This window comes from Sebastes fasciatus, chromosome 20 (genome assembly GCF_043250625.1).
Source record: "Sebastes fasciatus isolate fSebFas1 chromosome 20, fSebFas1.pri, whole genome shotgun sequence".
NCBI lineage: Eukaryota > Metazoa > Chordata > Actinopteri > Perciformes > Sebastidae > Sebastes > Sebastes fasciatus.
Window position 1 is genome coordinate 8,604,137 of NC_133814.1, and position 19,715 is coordinate 8,623,851.

Genomic DNA, 19,715 nt, shown 5'->3' on the forward strand with positions numbered 1-19,715 from the left:
CGTTTTGGTATAATTTATTATCACCCTGCAGCGCACATCTCCTCTTGGGGCTGAGCTCCTCCAACTACACGAACGCTCGGAGCAAAGTCAGCAAATAGTAGAGCAGAGAGCGGCGGTAGAGACAGTGAAGTGAACCAAGTCAAAGAGTATAGAAGCAAAAAGACGAAACTCCGGTGTTTTTTTGACAACAGCTGCTGCCGCCATTTTGGACTGGTTATTATATTTATAATATTTTATTGTTTTTTGGGAACAGAGACGTGAATACATCCACCACATTACAGGCTTACAGCATACAGCCCTTGGGAGTATTATAAGATAATAAAAGTGATGAATTACAGCCAATATATCCATTATTACAGCTAGCAGGAAGCTGGCAGAACCGGATATGTCGTATGAGCGTGCAGGGCGGTGCAGTCCCGTGGGTCTGATGCACGTTCATTATGCCCAGGAAAATAACTCTGGATTCAGCTTTTAGTTCATTTTACAACTTTTAGGACATACTGATTTAAATGAGGGCTATTTAAGTGTTCGTACTGGGAAGTTGATTTAAATTATACTCTTTATACATCCATGGCCACAGACTCATTGGCGTTTTCAGTCCAAAATGGCGGCAGAGAAGGCACCGGAGTTCTTTGCTTCCATACTCTTTGCTACAGCTGTATTTGAATGCATTATTGACATCATATTTGAACCCTACTTGGGAAACAGGTAGTACATAGGATGTAGACAGAAAAGGACAGAGATGCAGGGATGGAGTTGTGAAAACTAGAGTGTGGCTATTTACTTGCTAAGCCCATTGGACTGTAAATACTTTAACAGTCTGTGCTCTCTAGTCTACATCATGTTCAACCCAAAAAGGAACTAACACTGACAGGATGTCAGTAGGCTACACCTGAGGCCAGCTTATGCATCACATGCACCAAATTTATTCAACAACCCCACGACTGACGAAAACAAGCTCAGTATTTCACTCAGAGCGTATTTGCGGGAGAGAAAGAGAGAGAAAGACAAGCTCATTTAATGATGCTGACAAGCTGTTCAGTATCACACATGTGCCCAAAGCTACAGCTGTAGCAGTAACAAGACTCGGTCCAAACCGAGTGTATGTCTGGACCGTGTACGGTCAGTCTGTGAATTTGTGGCTAAATTGTTACACAAATAGTCAGTGGTCATGTCTATATAATGTTAAATCCAGCGGTACATGTACACCAGGTCCGGCGAGGACACTAGGGGACACGCTGCTCCACTCAACTGGATGTTCAACCCTATCGTGGAATGCACCTGATCGGTCCCTGGTTTCTGCTTGCCGTTTCAAACAGGAAACAACATGATGGCTTGCGCGTAAGCGTTAGTCCATCTCAGCAATCCACCAACATCTACTTCTGAAAACATTTAGGTGATGCCACTGCTGAATCTCATTTCATTTTAGAACTAGATCGCCTTGTTTCACAGCTTGGTCCAAGCTTTTTGAGTTGGACGTGTCGTGCTGGACGGGCTCATTTACATAAAGTTGAGATTTTTCAACTTTATTCAAGACCCTCTCCAACTCGCGAGAACGTGACGTCATATTTACACAAGACGGATTCTTTCTAGTCATAACCGGCTCGCGCCGGCGAGTGGAACCGCTGACACGCCCCCTTGAAAACGTGAGTGAGGAAACTCCAGTACACGGCCGACCAATCGTGTAACTTCATCACTCACTCAGTCACTTAGTGACAGACGTTTGTGTTTGTAGGGTTGGCCCTCTCCGGTCTAGGGCTGTGCATTTGCAAGAATCTGTCGATACAATAAATATCATGATACAGGGGTTACGATTCAATGTGTTGCGATACAGTAAGTAAGGCGATATATTGTGATTTTTAAATCTAATTTTAGGAAAGCTGTGATTGTATAAAGAACACACGGCCATATGCATAAAATCAGAGTACAAAAAGTTTTCTTTTTTTATGCAATCAGAACACTAACTGTAACATCCAACATCATAGCACTACTTTGAGAGGGCACATATCTTTGCAAATGAAATAATCACAAAACATAATATCGCAATATTTTCTTACACCCCCTACTGCGGTTCAGCCAAAAACATAAATGAGATAGGATGAGATAAGACTTAATTGACAGATGCTGTCATCAAGAAATGCCAGTGACACAAACAGTAACAACAAAACTGACAGTCAATCTGTCAATATATAAGTTCATAAGTATATAAACAAGACATCAATAAAAAATGCCTGAAACAATATTGATCACGGCTACTGTTTTTCCCGTATGTAACCTAACCTCAGCCATCAGTCAGCATTAGCCGACTGCTTCAGCACTCACGGTTCTAATGGAACTGTTACGGCCATCCCACTGAATCATCTCATCCCTCTCTTCCATTAGAATGACTCTTTCATAGGGGCTAATGAGGCTCCATGCACTATGATGAGTGCTGGTACAGAAGATGCTCACTACATCTTTACTATCTCCATTGGTTGTTGTTGGGTATGGTGACCATGAACTAAGACCCTCCTCTGTAGGGGTCGGTAACATTTCCTATACAAACAATCAATCAAGGATCAATCAAGGGGAAGTGACATACAGGCTGACGTTATTCAGTGTGCTGTATCAATACTTCACAACTCTTTACAGAACAAACAGGCCTGTTCTGAAATCCAGTACCTGCCAGCGAAAGAGAAATGCCACTGTTTTACTCATGCGATCACGTGAAGTGAAACCAGCACAACCTAATTGGCCGTTACTGCCTGAGCTAAGGGGAACATTCGGCAGTCTGATACGGGACATATAAGGCAAGAGGAGCCTGCTTCGCTGAACACACTGAATCTGATGGGGGGGCGAAAGATAACCCACACATTTGGAAATAGTGGCAAAGTAGGATACTAAATATGTGAATGGATAAAGAATACAGCTAATGGTCATTAACAGTGTGATGAGGAACTAGTTTATACGGCTTGATTTGTATGTACAATAAAGTTCTGGTGCTCTACCGTACATCTGAAAAACATGCCAGTAAGTATGGAGGAGGTCTGTGGTGGTTATTGCTGCAAAGCCTCTTCTTATTCGTAAATTTGCTAGAAATTTCATGACAGATTCATGACCACGAGTCACTTTTACATAAGGGTCACTACAGCAACGTCACAGATTGAAACACATTTTTGACTTCTCCACAGTAAGGGCTGTCACTTCTTACTTTTTGTGGAAGACATTTTGACATGTCACAGTAGGAAAAGCACAGGTGTAAGTCATAAAATGAATTAGCAGCATGCTGGCTCACTGTCACTCTGTCATGACTTACTGGGATGGAGCCGTCATTAACGTTACTAGTAACACCTGTGCTTTTTCTACCATGACAAAATGTCAAAATGACTGCAAAAGAAAAAAACAAACTACTAAGAATCAAACTAGCTTTTGGTTATGTGAAAAACTCTGTAATATGTCTGAATTCAAATTAGATGCTGAAACGTTTGAGTCAATTCAATTCAAAGTGGCTTTATATTGGCGTGAAAGTTTTAAAAAAAACAATGCTGCCAAAGCATCAAAATACAAAAGTACACAATAATATTAATATGAATATTTACACAGTCAATTAACCGATTTAAAATAGTTGATTGCGATTAATCGTACCTGTAGAACATATTTTCATTCACATATCTTGAGGTCAGAGGTCAAGGGACCTCGTTTGAAAATGGCCATGCCAGGTTTTCCTCGCCCAAATTAGCAAGTTTGGACCGTTATTTAGCCTCCTTGTCGACATAGTATGACATGGTTGTACCAATGGATTCCTTAGGTTTTCTAGTTTCATATAATGCCAGTATCTTCACTAGCTTTAAAATTTGCTTTAAAACTGAGCCCGCTACAACTTAAAAATCGTAAAATGCGTTAACGAAATTAGTGGCTTTAAAACGAATTTGCGTTAACCCATTATTATTGCATTAACTTTGACAGCCTTAATATTAACGCAGTCAATTAACCGATTAGTCGATTGACAGAAAATGAATCAACAACTATTTTGATGATCAACCTCCCTGTAGCATTTGAACCAATCTGACAGCATCCAATCAAAATTTGCAGGAGAAAACAATGAAGAACTAACGTCACGTTACTGAGCGCCAGTTGGTGCGGTTACTCTGTTGTTAAAATAGCATTACATTTGGTGAAGAGCGCATTGTGACTTGTTTAGGACTCGAAACTCAAAGTTTAGGACTAACTTTGACTTCCCTGTCTTGACTTGGGACTTGAGACTTACTAGTGACTTGCAAAACAATGACCTTGTCCCACCTCTGCCTCACAACAGGATATAAATCAGCTATAAACTGACCCACTTTCTCTCTATAGGTGACATTCACGGTATCTAGTTCCAAATGAAAAATGTCACTTTAAATTGAAAAACTCCACCACTGATGACCCATGACCTCGATGCTAGCTGGTCCATGACACAATCCCACAGTAATAAGCTGTGAAACAATATGAAAACCACACACACAGTGAGCGGAAGAGAATAACTCATCCGCTCCGAGCGAAGAACAATGTGCTGTGTGTGATGGGAAGTGATCAAAGTGATGAGAGGATGACAAGAAAAAATGTCAGAATCACGATTAGTAACTCATTAATATGCAATTCAATTCCCACAATGTTTGTCGTGATTGTTAGGAAGACATTTATGTGTCACATTTGAATGAAATTTTTCTCCACTGAGAGGACTAACGGTCACAATGTGCCTTCTGTCACTGACTGTGCATATGTGGGCTGGCATATGGAAATACATGCATTCCAGACCAATTTCTTATTGTCTCTCTGCCCACCCACCCGTACCTCATCTCTCTGCAGTGGAGGGGGTGTAAAACTGTCACAGCAAAAATATGTGCTGCAAGTTATGGAGAAATTATTATTCAGTCATTTGCTGAATGCAGCATATGATCTGCTGCTGGTGGGAAAAAACTGAATTTGAATCATGTCTGGATTTTGTAGATAGATTTGTGTGGTGCACTTGAATGCAGCATTTGCCCCCTTCTGCTTTCAAACAAAACAGTGCACTTGAAGCCATCACTTATTCATGGTTTAACATTATGTGGTTGTGAACAGCCTGCAGCTTGCACTTTTTGTTTCAAGCTTGACAAGTTGCATAAGACATTGGACAAGTGCATGAGAGCATCTCCTCTAAAAACACACACAGGGTGTGTTTCTGCTGGAGGAGACTGCTGCATGCTGCAAGGCTGATATGAACACTGAGGTGTAAGTGACACTTATCCTACAACGAAATAGTGTCCTAATTAAGTTCAGGTGCAATTTACAAGAGGAAACACAGAAGTACAGCAGGATAAAAACACAATGTAATGAAATAAAACGTTCAGTCGCGACGGAGAAGAAGAGACAACACAGTTATGTTATATTTCAGCTTTGACTTACTTTAGTTTCTGAGTGAGGAGGAATTCCAACAAGGCAGAAAGTAACTCCATTCATTGGGTGCTCAGAGTCTGAAGTGAGTAAACATGAACAAAGAAATGGTTCAAAGCTGCTCTGCTGTCAACATAGTGGACAGTTTTCCTCTTGCCCTGTCGTTGATAGCAGCTTCTGTGTCTGCACAGACTGAGCGGTGCTCCTCTCTCTCTCTCTCTCTAACAACGTAAACAGTCCCGTTACGAGCAGCGTCACGCGGCCATATTAAGACACAGTAGTACCGGAAGTCTGCCACATTTCAAAATAAAAGCGCGGAAACACTTTTCTAATAACCATCAATTTATATAAATGGTAAATTGATAATTAATTAACTAAGTTAGGCACTGCTATTGATAAATAAATAGGACTATATTAATCTGTTCATGATAGAATGTTTCCTCATTTGTGGCATTAGAGATAAACAGTGTTATTTATAAAAAAAAAACTTTATAGGCTATTTTTGTGTTAATTACCTTGAACTTGGTGCATTTTTCCTTATCACTCCCTGCCATGCCCCCAACATTAATATAATTATGTTTAATTCAAGTTGGTCAATTGTGGATACTACCTGAATGTCTGTAACCACAATTATATCCATTCTTTTTTTTTTGGCAACAGCAGCACAATGATTTGGGAAAGCTTGTGGTTTTGGTGACATGTTAATAAAGTAAACAACACAAGACAATGACAAATATTGTCCAAAAACCCTCACAGGTACTGCATTGTATGCTCAAATCATAACATGGCAAACTGCAGCCCAACAGGCAACAACAGCTGTCAGTGTGTCAGTGTGCTGGCTTGACTTGCCCCAAACTGTATGTGATTATCATAAAGTGGGCATGTCTGTAAAGGGGAGACTCGTGGGTACCCATAGAACCCATTTTCATTCACATATCTTGAGGTCAGAGGTCAATTTTAAGTTTGGAATGTTATTTAACCTCCTTCTCGACAAGCTTCTCAACATAATAAGAGATAAATTAAATGTTTATTTAGTGAATTTACCTGTAAATTCACACTGAACATCAGCGTTCTCAGTGTTTCCTTTGTTTTTTCCTAATATCCTCTTGTGTTGTCTAAAGTACAATATGAATCTGTTAAAAAAAAAAAAAAAGCTGAACAATAACTGTATACCTTTATAGGCTATTTTTGTGTTAATAACTGTGTAAAATAACTATTACCTAATTTTAATTAACTATCAATTTAACATTTATAAATGACGGTTATTATAAAGTGTTATAAAAAAATCATATTCTTAACACTGGAAGCAAAATGTCTGACACCTTGAACACATGAAACATGAAAAGTGAATGCAATAAATTACTTGGAATATAAAACCATTATTAAAAAAAAGGAAACGCTAATATTATGAAGTTGCCCTTTACCATGAAGTAGTGGCCTATAGGTGCTCCTTTGAGAATTTATGAGTTTACGAAACACCTAAAATCCATTGACCAAACTACTAAAATTGAACTTGCAGGTCAATTCTTGACATTGAAAATAGGTTTTGATAAAAAAAAAAAAAAATTTAAATCACGGTTCACTTACTAGATTTTATCCAGAGCTTTCAGGCACATCTTATGGGCTTCATCACAGGATAGAGTTTGCTCAGTTGTGTGTCATTTTATGACGTAAGTATGCAACTTTGGTGACGTGATAACATGTGGTCATATGACAACTGAGCAAAGTCCTTCTGCTTATGAAGTCATGAGAGGTGAGTAAAAGCTCTGCAAGATTTTCTTTTTATTTATTATTAAAAAAACTGCCATAAAGGACCGGAAAAAATCACAAAATCTTGAACTTTAATCCCTGTATCATGATATGTTGGCCTATGGTGTTGCCAGATTTTTGCCAATACACAGCCCTCCAAGGCACTCACAACTTGGTTAAGGAAAAGATCATGGTCTTAGTTTAATGTAGAACAAGTCTGCAGTAGCTTGAAGGACGAGGCAGATTTTGAACAGATAAAAAATGTGCAATATACTATGGACAATCATGCGATTAATCGCAATCAAATAATTGAATATATACATATACATAGTATATAATAAGAAGAAATATAATAAATCATTTTTAGGAGACAGGGTTGCATTGCCAGGTCATGTGACAAATCACATGAGCAAAATGCTATTTATATATATATATATATATAAACAATTTTATAGTTGGCTTATGTATTGCTGTTGTTATTATTGTTATTGTATGTATATTGAAGGTGGTGGTAGCTCAGTGGGTAGAGCGAGTTGTTCTTTAACCACATGGTTGGCGGGTTCGATCCCCAGCTCCTACACTACGACAGCCCACAACTCCTAAATGCTTAGGTTAAATGTCACGTATGTACCTGTATGTATATAATGAATGTATTGACATGTTTTTTTTACTTGGATATATTTCATTACATTTTGTCAGTGTGTCTTTGTGCTGTGTTAAGAATTTAATAGGAGAATTGTAGGGCGTGAAGGAGCGTGTGTGTGTGTGTGTGTGTGTGTGTGTGTACACTCATGGTCAGTGAAGCGAGAGACACAGCCCCAGTGCTGATTCTGGCCGACAATGCCCCCAGGACAGAGGAAAGAGCATGCGCTAACATGTACATATATGCACACACACACACACACACACACACACACACACACACACACACACTGAGTCATTATGTAATAGCAGGGCATAGAATCATCAGGGAGAAAGAGAAAAGAGAGAAACTGAGAGTGGAGATGTACACTCTCATACACCCTCTACTGGCCTTGCACCGCTCTTGCAGACAATACACACACACACACGCACACACACACAAACACACACGCACACACACAGGCGTCACACGCTGGCCATCCTTACTGGCCATGTATATATAAAAATATATATACACACATACACACTCTCAAACACGGACACAAAGACCAATTCTTTTCTCAAAATGACATCTTACATCACTTTGACATGCAGTGATGCATCATGGGACACAGGAGGACGGTTAAATTCCGTTATGTAAGCACAATGAGCAGTTTGACATCATGACGTCAGATTGGGATTTTGGATGCTTTTCCTGTCTGCGCTCGCTTGGTACTGAAGTTTGATTTAATTCTTCATCATGTGTTTAGAGCATCATCAGGAAATAACTTCAACTCACAATGTGGTATTGGCTACAGGAAGAACCCTGTAGCATTGACAAACGGTTAGTTATATGGGAAGTTTTTGAAAGATAAATTTGATATTTCTGAAATTTAGTTTCCTATAGCCAGTATGTTGGGTCAGTATTCTTGCTGAAAAACATGTATTTTCCATCATGGGACCTAAAAACATGAAATTCTTTGAGGTTGGCAGTTTTAAAATGACCTACTATTATTCCCATTAAATGACTGAATAATTAATACAGTAGAAGATTAATAGAAATCATCAATAATGTAAATAAATAAATATGAATAAACATTGCAATATAGGTTTACTGAAACGCAGTATACCAGCAATTTGATATATGGGTCAAACTCTTGTTGCAACCATTTCAAAGGGAGGGACTCACATGCACTAACATGCACACGCAGTCGGCCCGGCTACCAAAAGAAAGAACCGAGAAGCTCTGATTACAACACGCACAGAGAGTGACTTCATTCTCTGCTCAGGTAGACATTACTCCTCTAAATCTTTACATAGACAATAGTTGTTTACTGTTCTGAAATGTCAAATATAGCTCCTTTAACAAAAAACCCCGACCTAGCCTTGCAGCCAAATCAGACTATTCAAAGAGGCTGCAGCAGAAAACATAAAGGTTTTATTTCCTATATCTGTCCATACATTATAGGGACAGATAGCACATATAGGCTACTGTATTTCTACGTAATGACACCTGTGTCGGTGCAAAAGAATTCAGTGAAAACATACAGTACGTCTCAAATGAGCCCCTATCTTCATATACTGCCTTTGTTTGGGAGTTCCTGCTCAGTTGATCCCATGTTTGTCTTTTTTTTTTAATTCAAATATTACCCCAGACGAAAGGATTGGGGATTAATTGGAAATACTATATCCATCAGAGGAGATTAGCAGCGGTTGTTAATGCCAAAACATCACTAAACAAAGGGTTCTCAAAAATGTCTTAAATCAAGAATCAAGCAGCCCACCAGGTCTTTATCCTCCAATAAAAACAAGGCTTCTAAGGATTTAATCTAGACATTGTGTTGGAAAGTGATGATCGTCAGGATGTGGAGGGAGGAGGGTGACCTATGTGTGTGTGTGTGTGTGTGTGTGTGTGTGTGTGTGTGTGTGTGTGTGTGTGTGTGTGTGTGTGTGTGTGTTTAGGGGGGGTGCTGTGGAGGCCCTAATCTGGCCTTGTTCTGAAAAGAGTTTCATCCTCACTGCAGGGGGCCTGATGAACCCAACATCCACATCGTCCCATCATCCCCCAGTCGCTCCCCTCATGAACCATCTGACCTCCACCCATACTCCTCCCCCCTCAGTTAACCCTCTGTCCTCACTCCCCATCTTAAATTTACCCGACACAATGGTACAATAGGCTATGTTAGGACGTAGGGTAGCACATATCCAAACACAAAATCATCAGATTCATCAGAGATCAAATTAGCAGCCAAACACAGAACAAGAAAATTAGAAATGTCTTGAAGCTGCCACATTCAAAGACCTTTTTACCGCAATATGGCCGACATGGAATATACTAAGTCACCTTGCAGCCCCCACCCAGCACCTTCACAACCACATTCACAGCTGGTCGGCAATAAGTTTCAGCGATAAGGCTGCTTTCATCCAGTGATGACAAAAACACAATTTCAGTTTCATCAACAATATTAGGATTCAAAATCAGAGCTACATCTGTTATACCTACCTCCAAATACAGATATTAAATTTAAAGGAGCAGTGTGTGGGATCTGGCGGTATCTAGCGGTCAGGTGAAGAGATTGCAACCAACTGAAGTCTCCCCGCGTGTTGGAGAGCTACGGTGGCGACGCAAAATTACGCGAATGTCCCTCTCTAGAGTGTGTGTGTACGTGGGAAGTGAGTGGTGAAGCAAGAGAGAGAGAAGGGTGGTGACGGGAGCGAGTAACGTTATCAACTCCGACCCAAGCAGGAAAAGTTAACAGAATTTGGTTTGTCCGTTCTGGGCTACTGTAGAAACATGCCGGTGCAACATGGTGGACTCCGTGGAGAGCAGCCGCTCCCTATGTCGATATAAACGGCTCATTCTAAGCTAACAAAAACACAACGATTCTTATTATCAGGTGATTATACACTAAAGAAAACATACTTATTCATAATATATTCTATTTCTGCATTTATATCCATCCTTTATGCCTCTATTAGTTAGTTACCTAAAAAACTATGGGCCATAATTATAAGATAAAGAGAATGAATGAAAAAAACATTGCAACAGTGTCTGTTACTGACTGAGGAAGCTGACCATAGGAATGAACTTTTCTTTAAAGGTTCTCTCTATGGAATTCAGCGCATATCTATGATAGAGGGATTGCCTCCATATGGCTCTCAACATGGCGACGCCTGAGCCAGTGGCTAGCCGCTAACGGCAAAGAACGTAAATTGCTAAGAAGTGAAAGTCAGCTGTTCGTTCCATTGCAACGTCAGCGCCCAGCAGCAAAGCTACGCTTTCGCCATTTTGGACTGAAAGTGACTACCGGATGCCAGTAAAATGTCCGCCTATAAAGTGCAGTACAAAAGTAAAAAAAATATATATATTTCTATTCTATTGTCATAGTCTACCAAATTGTGTTGAACAATAAAATATCATTAATATAATAAGCGTTTTCAGTCCAAAATGGCGGCAGTGGCTGTTGTCAAAAAATTATAATAATATGTCCGAGGAAAATGTTGACATTCCCACTGGTCTCATCTTTTCCCTCCGTCATTATGCCTTTGCATTTACTGCATTATGTTACCCACTTGCCAGCTTACTAAATTGACAGTAACGTTAATATTGCCGTTGCTTAGCAGCGGTGTTCTCACGACTTGACAACTTGAACGCCACGCATATCGTGTGTACACGACTTCCCATGTTGTAAATACGAGCTCACGAGTTTCATTTGAAGGCAGCATTACCGGCAAATTATTGATTTGCTTTGCGTCAAGGTCCTGTCAGGGTTTATTTCGCAACAATGACCGGCTTGCCGTACATTATCCCTTAAATAGTATAGTAGTAATAGTATAGTATAAACTGTATGTATGATATGATTGCATTTAAAATGAGTCATTTGTAAGCCCATAAAACCCTCTTGGTGCTTGGAAATGTTTTCATCAATGGAGTCTATAGGTCACTTCCAAGCTGTAAAAAACATTAAAACATTATGTCAACAATTAAAAACTATTTAGTATGAATGAAAGAAAAACTGTATAAGTAACAGACATTTTAAAAAAAAAAAATAGGATAAAATAATCTTGCAATCTTTTTTGGATTTAAATTCTTAAATAGACAAACAGCTCTCTCTCTGTATTCTGTAGTGTTCTGTTATGTTGTGGCCTGGCATGGCAACGGAGAGACTGGTGTGTGTGTGTGTGTGTGTGTGTGTGTGTGTGTGTGTGTGTGTGTGTATGTGTGTGTGCGTGTGTGCGTGTTGGGGTCGGGTGGGGGGAAACACCAAACACCCATCTGTCTATTTACAACAGCATGGGGAGATTTCGCTAAATATCTAATCCATCTAATCCTCACCACTGATGCTATAGATAGAAGCAGTGGTGCACAGTGACCACTGGAGGGCGAGCTAAGTGTTGAAACCTGCTGATGATGAAAGGGAAATACTTGTTTTTACTCACAAAGAGCAGAGGGATGAACTGGGGAACAAATCTAAGACTACACGTGGTGGATGAACAGACAAAGATATAATAGATGTCATGTATAGACACACTTGAAACACAGTTCCCTACATGTGTGTGTGTGTGATTGTACATGACGTCTGTGGTCCAGTCTTATAGGAACTTTTCTTGCAGGGATGGAACGTCCTGGCTTATTCACACATGTAAATTGCTGATTGAATTAGAGCTCTGCGGCATCAAGGAGAGAGGCTCTACTTTACAGAACCATCGCCTCGCATCAGCGTCAGCCGCCCGCAGCCACGGCAGGACCACGCACTTCCTTCTCTGGACGCGAGATGACAAGATTAATTCAAAGTTCAAAATGGCAAGTTGTCAAAAATACTCTAAAGTCCCAAAGTGATTCAGAGAACTCAGAGAAGTGTCCCATCTCCTACCACAGACGTTTTTCTTTTTTTAAACTTGACCTCACTGTATAAAATGACCTGTGGTGACCTCTAGGATAATCACAGCCTCATGAAATGTTACAGCCACAAACTAGAGACCTAGAGCATTCAGAGGATGGATGGCTTTCCTAGTTAGATTGACAATAAAGGGGGTTTCTGAGCAGTTTACACAACATGCCGAAAAATGCAATTCATGCAGAAATCTCGAAATGTGAATTGATGCCAAATCACAGCGTGGCTTTTTTCTATGGTGTTCCTCAAGGTCTTGGTGTCTTTATGTGGTATTTTTGGAGGGATTGAATGTTTATGAATGAAGTCTTCCTCTAAGACATCTGGCCGTCAGAGGAGCAGTGAAGTCCCCCCTCATTTCATCCATGAAGAATATATTTAATCCCCACAGAGAGCACATGTCAATCTCACAAAGCACAGGCCCACATAACGTTACACAACAGCCTTAATCTGCTGGATTTAAACCCCACCACGACTCACCACGCTCACCAGCTAGTACGTACGCCCTCATACCACACAATCACACACATACAAAAAAAAGTCTTATCTGGCCTGCGCTGCATCCTGTCAAATACAATCCCTGGGAGGGTTTACAGCACTTTACTAACTTTATTTAAAACTTTGATTTAATTCAAAGAACATAGAAACTGTTCATGGGCGTTGCATTACATTGTAAATGTAATAAGGATATCCCCACGCATTTTTAAATTGGTGTATTACTGCATCACCTTCACACCAACTAAATACATTACAAGCACTATAGGGTTTCATGGTGCTATGGTGGTGAGTGGTATCAGGACTCATTTACTTTCTAGGCTCCTGTTTGGACTGTTGCTGCCAACTCGGCTTAGTCACCTTAAGTAAACCTGGCCTGCTGTTAATGTGTCAAGTCAAGTCAAGTCAATTTTATTTGTATAGCCCAAAATCACAAATTTCCCTCAGGGGGCTTTACAATCTGTACAGGATACGACACGATTCAAACAATTCTTTTAACTACACAGGATTACTTTTAATTCACATGTCAACTGGAAACACATGCATAGAACAGATGAGACACACGCACACACCACCATCTGCTATGATAATATATAACACACTAATTAAAACGTCTTCATTCTAGATACATGTAGTTAATACAGTAGTAATGAATTCATACATTTTCTTCTTTCTAGAACCTTTTAGTTTGTTTGAATTGCCATAGAAAAGAATAGTTAGCAAGAATGAGCAATGATAACCACTGTGGCTAACCAGATCCAAGGAAGAGTAGTCATGTTTCCATTCAAATGTAGCGCAAATTAAAAAAAGAATTAAAAGAAAATGTGAATAATCACGATATTTTGACTTTTTTATGAATTCCACTCATGTTTTTTTTAAGGTGCAAATTGAATATGTATATAAAAACAGGTGGATGGAGATGCAATGTAATTTTTACTCACACTGCTGACTGACGAGCAACGCTGCCATTAAATTAGAACTAGATTCTAAATGGGAAAAATAAAGTAAAACCATATCTGTGATAGAATATTCTTGCTTTTTCTGTGTGTATTTGACTCAGGGCTGTCAAAGTTAACATTATACTAACGCAAATTTGTTTAAACGCCTCTAATTTCTTAAACGCATTAACACAATCAATCTTTTTCGGAGGCTGTAGTGCTCAGTTTTAAAGAGAGAGATTATTATTATATTAATAAAAATCTCTTTAAGGTACATTTTGAACAGATAAAAAATGTGCAATTCATTTGTGATTAATTAAACATTTTAATTGATTGACAGCCCTATAGTTAACACCTGAATTGAAAACAAAATAAAGAGGTGAAAATGACCACTTTAATGATAAAGTACTATGGCAAAGTTCAGTGCAGCGACTTATTTCAGTGAGTAAGCACATTGTGGGGATGATGAACTGAGAGGACAGCGGGGTGGATGATTGTGTAAGGTGTGTAAGCTACAAGAACAACTGCCTTATTTACATGTGGAGAGTAAAATCAAAAAGCACACGAGAGAGAGAGATCAGACAGGCCACTTTTATTCTTCTACCTGACATATACACACACACAAACACGTAATATGTTCTCTCTGGAGGACCCTCGGGGAGATGCACTCTAGAGGAAACCTTTTATCAGGTCAGGAGCAAACACACACACACACACACACACACACACACACAAACACACCCACACACCACAGAAATAAGCCTTTCATCATTCTATTTAAAGCTCTGATACAGCTGAATGAACTAGAGCGGAGCAGCAAAACAGTCAAACACACACACTGACTTAGTCAAATACACACGCATCATTACTCAACATTCACACAACCACACAGCCCATCCCCACGGAGTTGTGTGTGTGTATGTGTCACAGCACAGATGGTTCAATCAGCCTGCTGTAGGTGTGAGCAATGCAGCAACGCTGATGATGTCACACAAGAGCGGGTCGGCAGCGCAAAGATGATGTCAGACCTCAAACGAAAGGAAGGAGTTCCAGCGAGGACGCACTGATTCATAAGAAACATACGGATAATAACTAATGATATGAAATCGACAATGATTAAGACTAGGGATGTCAATCGATTCAAATATTTAATCACGATTAATCACACATGTTTTTATCTGTTCAAAAATGTACCTTAAAGGGAGATTTGTCAAGTATATAATACTCTTATCAACCTGGGAGTGGGCAAATATGCTTGCTTTATGCAAATGTATGTATATATTTATTATTGGAAATCAATTAACAACACAAAACAATGACAAATATTGTATTGTTGTGGCAGCAAAACCTGAGTGGATGTGCCTTTTATTACTTTGAAAACAACTTTTCATTTCTAAGAGGAAGATTGTGTTAAAAGCTATACAGTATGTGTTGTGTTAATATTTAATTTCCCCCAAATTATATAGCCTCTTTCTTGCATGACGTGTTTTTCATTCATTCTGCTGCTAAAAATGAATCGTTTTGAAGGGAAACTTACAAAGAGAAAATAAAACGTTTGGAACAATTGCTGGCGAGGCTCAGGGATCGTTTTCATTTCACCACCGCATTCCTCACTCATTAAATCAGCGGCACAGATTTCACTCTATTGTTTGGAGAAGTGTGTCTAAATGCATGAATTCATTGGCCTAACAATGAAGAGCAGCTGCTAAATCACAGATTTTGTGTGTGTGTGTGTGTGTGTGCGGCTATTCCGTCTTCTGCTATTAGTGATCATTGAAGGGGTAGTGGACAGGAAAGCGTATAAATACCATGACATTACACGGACATTTCCCATCTCATGAGTATCGCATTTTGGTGTTTTTGCATATCATTTGTACACCGCTTTTCGTGTGTCATTTGTACAACATGCAAACGTCCGCAGTTAGGTTTAGACATGAAATCCACTAACTTAGGTTCAGGCAAGAAAACCACTTAGTTAAGGTAGGGGAAAATATAATGGTTCGACTTAAAATAAGTAAGTAAACTAAGTAAAACATGTACGGAAACAACTACTGAAAACACGTCACAAATGTCACTAGTAACTTTGTAACAAAACAACGGTCTCAAACATCAACTGGTTAAAAGTCCGGTATTTGTTGGACCTGCCCACCATAAGTGGTCTTTCTCACTTTTTATAATACATCACTAACTCTTGCCGTAGCATTTATACACGGATGCGTTTACATTGTAGTCAGTACAGGATACATGTCGTACAAATGACACACGGAAATCAAGAAACGCATACTTATTGCACGCTCAACGCCTTGCTGTTGTTTTTTTAAAGAGCTTTTCCTCTCTTCATCCCTTCAACCTCTAACTGTAAGTGAAGTAATTTACTCCTTTTTTCCGGCTCTTCATTCCAGTGTCCTATCGTTCTATTCTCGGACAGCACTGATGCCGATATTTTTGGATAATATTTTCGGCTGCCGATAGCCAAGTTGTGCTGAAATGAAATATCTTGAAATATATCATATCATTTCCATCATATCTTTAATCAAATGTTTTGTGTCTGATGCTCTAAAACGCTCGTCTTCTAGTCTCCACGTCTCACTAATTTCTTGCTATTTAAAAAAAAATAAAAAAATACTCACCATCACCATCAAACCTGCTGTTCTTTTACCGAAAGTAATTTAAGTTACTCCAAAGGCTCTAATGTGAAAGAACTACTGGAAAAATATTTCAAATGAGACCTCTTGCACACATCCCTCTCTATGCGGTGCAAAAAGAAAGAGAAGACAGAGGTCAAACCAGGCACTTCTAATTAGAAAGAGCGGTCTGCAGTCAAGCAGCAACGAAATTCAAAGCAGCTGAGCTTTATAAGGCCGAGCCGTGCATGCTATTTTTAAAAATGAAAGTGACCGGTGGTGTCTTGCGTGGCATTCCTGCCGCAAATGTGCATGTATGTTTCTCTGAGGCAGGGCTGTTCCTACGGGATCAGTGAAGCTTCAATGGATGGATCCCAAAAACAGTTTTTCTGCTTGCATGAAGACAGAGTTTTGGGACAGTTGGACGCTCAGTGAAAAAAAACAGAGGTAAGAGGTATGTTGAATGGTGAATTTTAATAAAGGCATGTGGTCTTATTAATTACAATACTGCAATTAAACCATGTACAAATGACACAAATCAATGACAAATATTGTCCAGAAACCCTCACAGGTACTGCATTTAGCATAAAAAATATGCTCAAATCATAACATGGCAAACTGCAGCCCAACAGACAACAACAGCTGTCAGTGTGTCAGTGTGCTGACTTGACTATGACTTGTCCCAAACTGCATGTGATTATCATAAAGTGGGCATGTCTGTAAAGGGGAGACTCGTGGGTACCCATAGAACCCATTTTCATTCACATATCTTGAGGTCAGAGGTCAAGGGACCACTTTTAAAATGGCCATGCCAGTTTTTCCTCGGCAAAATTGAGCGCAAAGTTATTACAATTCGGGGGACATCAATGTCTGAACCTAATTTCATGACAATTGTTGAGTTGAAACTAAACTAGAATTATAACCTCTCGGTTGTACGCCTCTGCCAACCAGTCCAGTTGCAGTTTACATCCATGCCTGTCCAAAATGTCATCACTTCATCATTTTATCCTGTTAGACATTTGTGTGAAATTGTCATAATTAGCATATGAAGTCTTGGGTTTTGGCCAAAAACTTGTTTTGTGAGGTCACAGTGACCTTTGACCACCAAATTATAATCAGTTCATCCTTGAGTCCAAGTGGATGTTTGTGCCAAATTTGAAAAGTTGTGACTATCATGTGACCAGAGCGTTTACCGTTTACCTTTTAAGATGGCTTCTCTGTGCAGATTTATTAAGTCTGAAGAAGAGCTTGTGCTCGAAACGTCACTAACCAAGATGTGCCTATAACTTGCACTTAAAGGGATTTACAGTGTGCGGAACCTTCTTCTATGTTTTTCAGTGCCAAATTTGAAGAAATTCCCTCAAGGCGTTCCTGAGATATCACGTTCACGAGAATAGGACGGGCAGACGTACTGTACATATGGACAGACATGCCAACATACTGACTGACAAATGGACAACCTGAAAACAGGTTGGAGGATGAAAGTGTCAACCTGCAGGTGGCGCTAGAGGAAAAGTCAGGGGATCACCAAAGTCATTAGGAAACATGAATGTCTACCAAATTTCATGGTGATTCATCTAATATTTGTCCAGTATTTCAACTCAGATCAAAGTTGTGGAATGACTAACATCACCATCCCTAGAGCCACACCTTCACAGCTAAAAATAAAAGTAAACTACAAGTACATAGAAAGCTGTTCAATAACAGTAAATCAGTGGCTTCAGCATTTTGTTTTACCACGGTGGAACTCTCCAAATAAGAGAATGAGTGCGGATAATGTATACGTTTCACAGCTACACAAAGACTAAATCTACAGCAGCTGAAACCTCATCAAATGGGACCTGAACTAAATGTGATCAAACAGATCTGTCTGTGACATGACAACACGCGAGACGCATGCAGTAATGGGGAAATGTCATTATAATTTGTCACTCTCACCTCCCGCTCGTCTCTCTTTTGTCTCCTCCTCCTCCCCCTTCCATCCCTCCCTCCTCCCCCCTCCTCTGCTGGGGGCTGATAACAGTCGATTACAGGCCCGGATGTAAGAATAGACCGCGATGCTATTGTGTCTCACTTCATGATGATTCTGGAGTGTGTTTGTGCCTCTATGGTTTCAACTCAATAACAAACATTTAAAAACAAGTATGAAACGACTAAAAAGCAGGATAAGATATTTTAAGAGTTTGTTGAGTATCTTTAAAATACACACGTGTAATTGAAATTAATATATCCTTAAAACTATTTAACACACTTGCATTTCTACTCTTAAGGCCAAAACACACCACAGCCGAATGGCGCGCGTCAAAACAGCCACCACCACTCGTTCCGCACCTCCTCACGCCATTTTACGCCACTGTCTTATTTCCAGCCCAGCCACCCCTGATAAAATACATTTTTCCACTCGTTCCCTTCCTGCTACATCCCAGCTCCCGCGGCAGCTCTGTCGTGTCTCGATGAATGAAGGAGAGACTAGTTGTTGAGGTCGAGAAATATCCAAAGCTACACGACCCGCAATGGCAGAGAAGATATTGACTGGCGAGCCATAGCTCTGGAGTTCGAGTTTTAAGTAGTGGATGTCCACACATGAAAACATGATGACTGTTTTCTGGCACGTTTGTGACGTCGAACGTGACATACCAGAAAAAAAAAATATAAAGGCATACTCGTGCCGCCAACTTTGTGGTTTAGGACCCATTGAACCACGAACGCAAATATGGACGTAGTCTACGTGACGTCACCCATAGCTTTCTGAAGAGCAAAAATGAAGCTCAAAGTGGGCGGCTCCAGTCGTCGCCATATTTGTCAGTGATGGTCAGTTTGGAGGGTTATTTAGCCTCCTTCCCGATAAGCTAGTATGACATAGTTGGTACCAATGGATTCCTTAGGTTTGTATAGTTTCATATGATGTCAGTATCTTCACTCTAGCTTTAAAACTGAACCTGCTACAAATCTAAAAATCGCACGTGTGTTAATGCGTTAAAGAAATTAGTGGCGTTAAAACG

At 39.8% G+C, this 19,715-nt stretch overlaps 1 protein-coding gene across 2 annotated transcripts in view; it reads right to left on the minus strand.

The window, feature by feature from the left end:
* Window positions 1–19,715, minus strand: part of LOC141758215 (rho GTPase-activating protein 23-like) — a 71,267-nt gene that overhangs the window by 45,060 nt on the left and 6,492 nt on the right. Inside the window, exon 1 of one of the 2 annotated variants that reach the window (XM_074619396.1) lies at window positions 5,407–5,769. The exons of the other annotated variant lie outside the window; for it this stretch is intronic. Coding sequence (XP_074475497.1) covers window positions 5,407–5,460 — 54 coding nt within the window. The 5' untranslated portion in view covers window positions 5,461–5,769. Of the gene's footprint in view, window positions 1–5,406; window positions 5,770–19,715 lie in introns of those variants that run through there. 2 annotated transcript variants of the gene reach the window in all.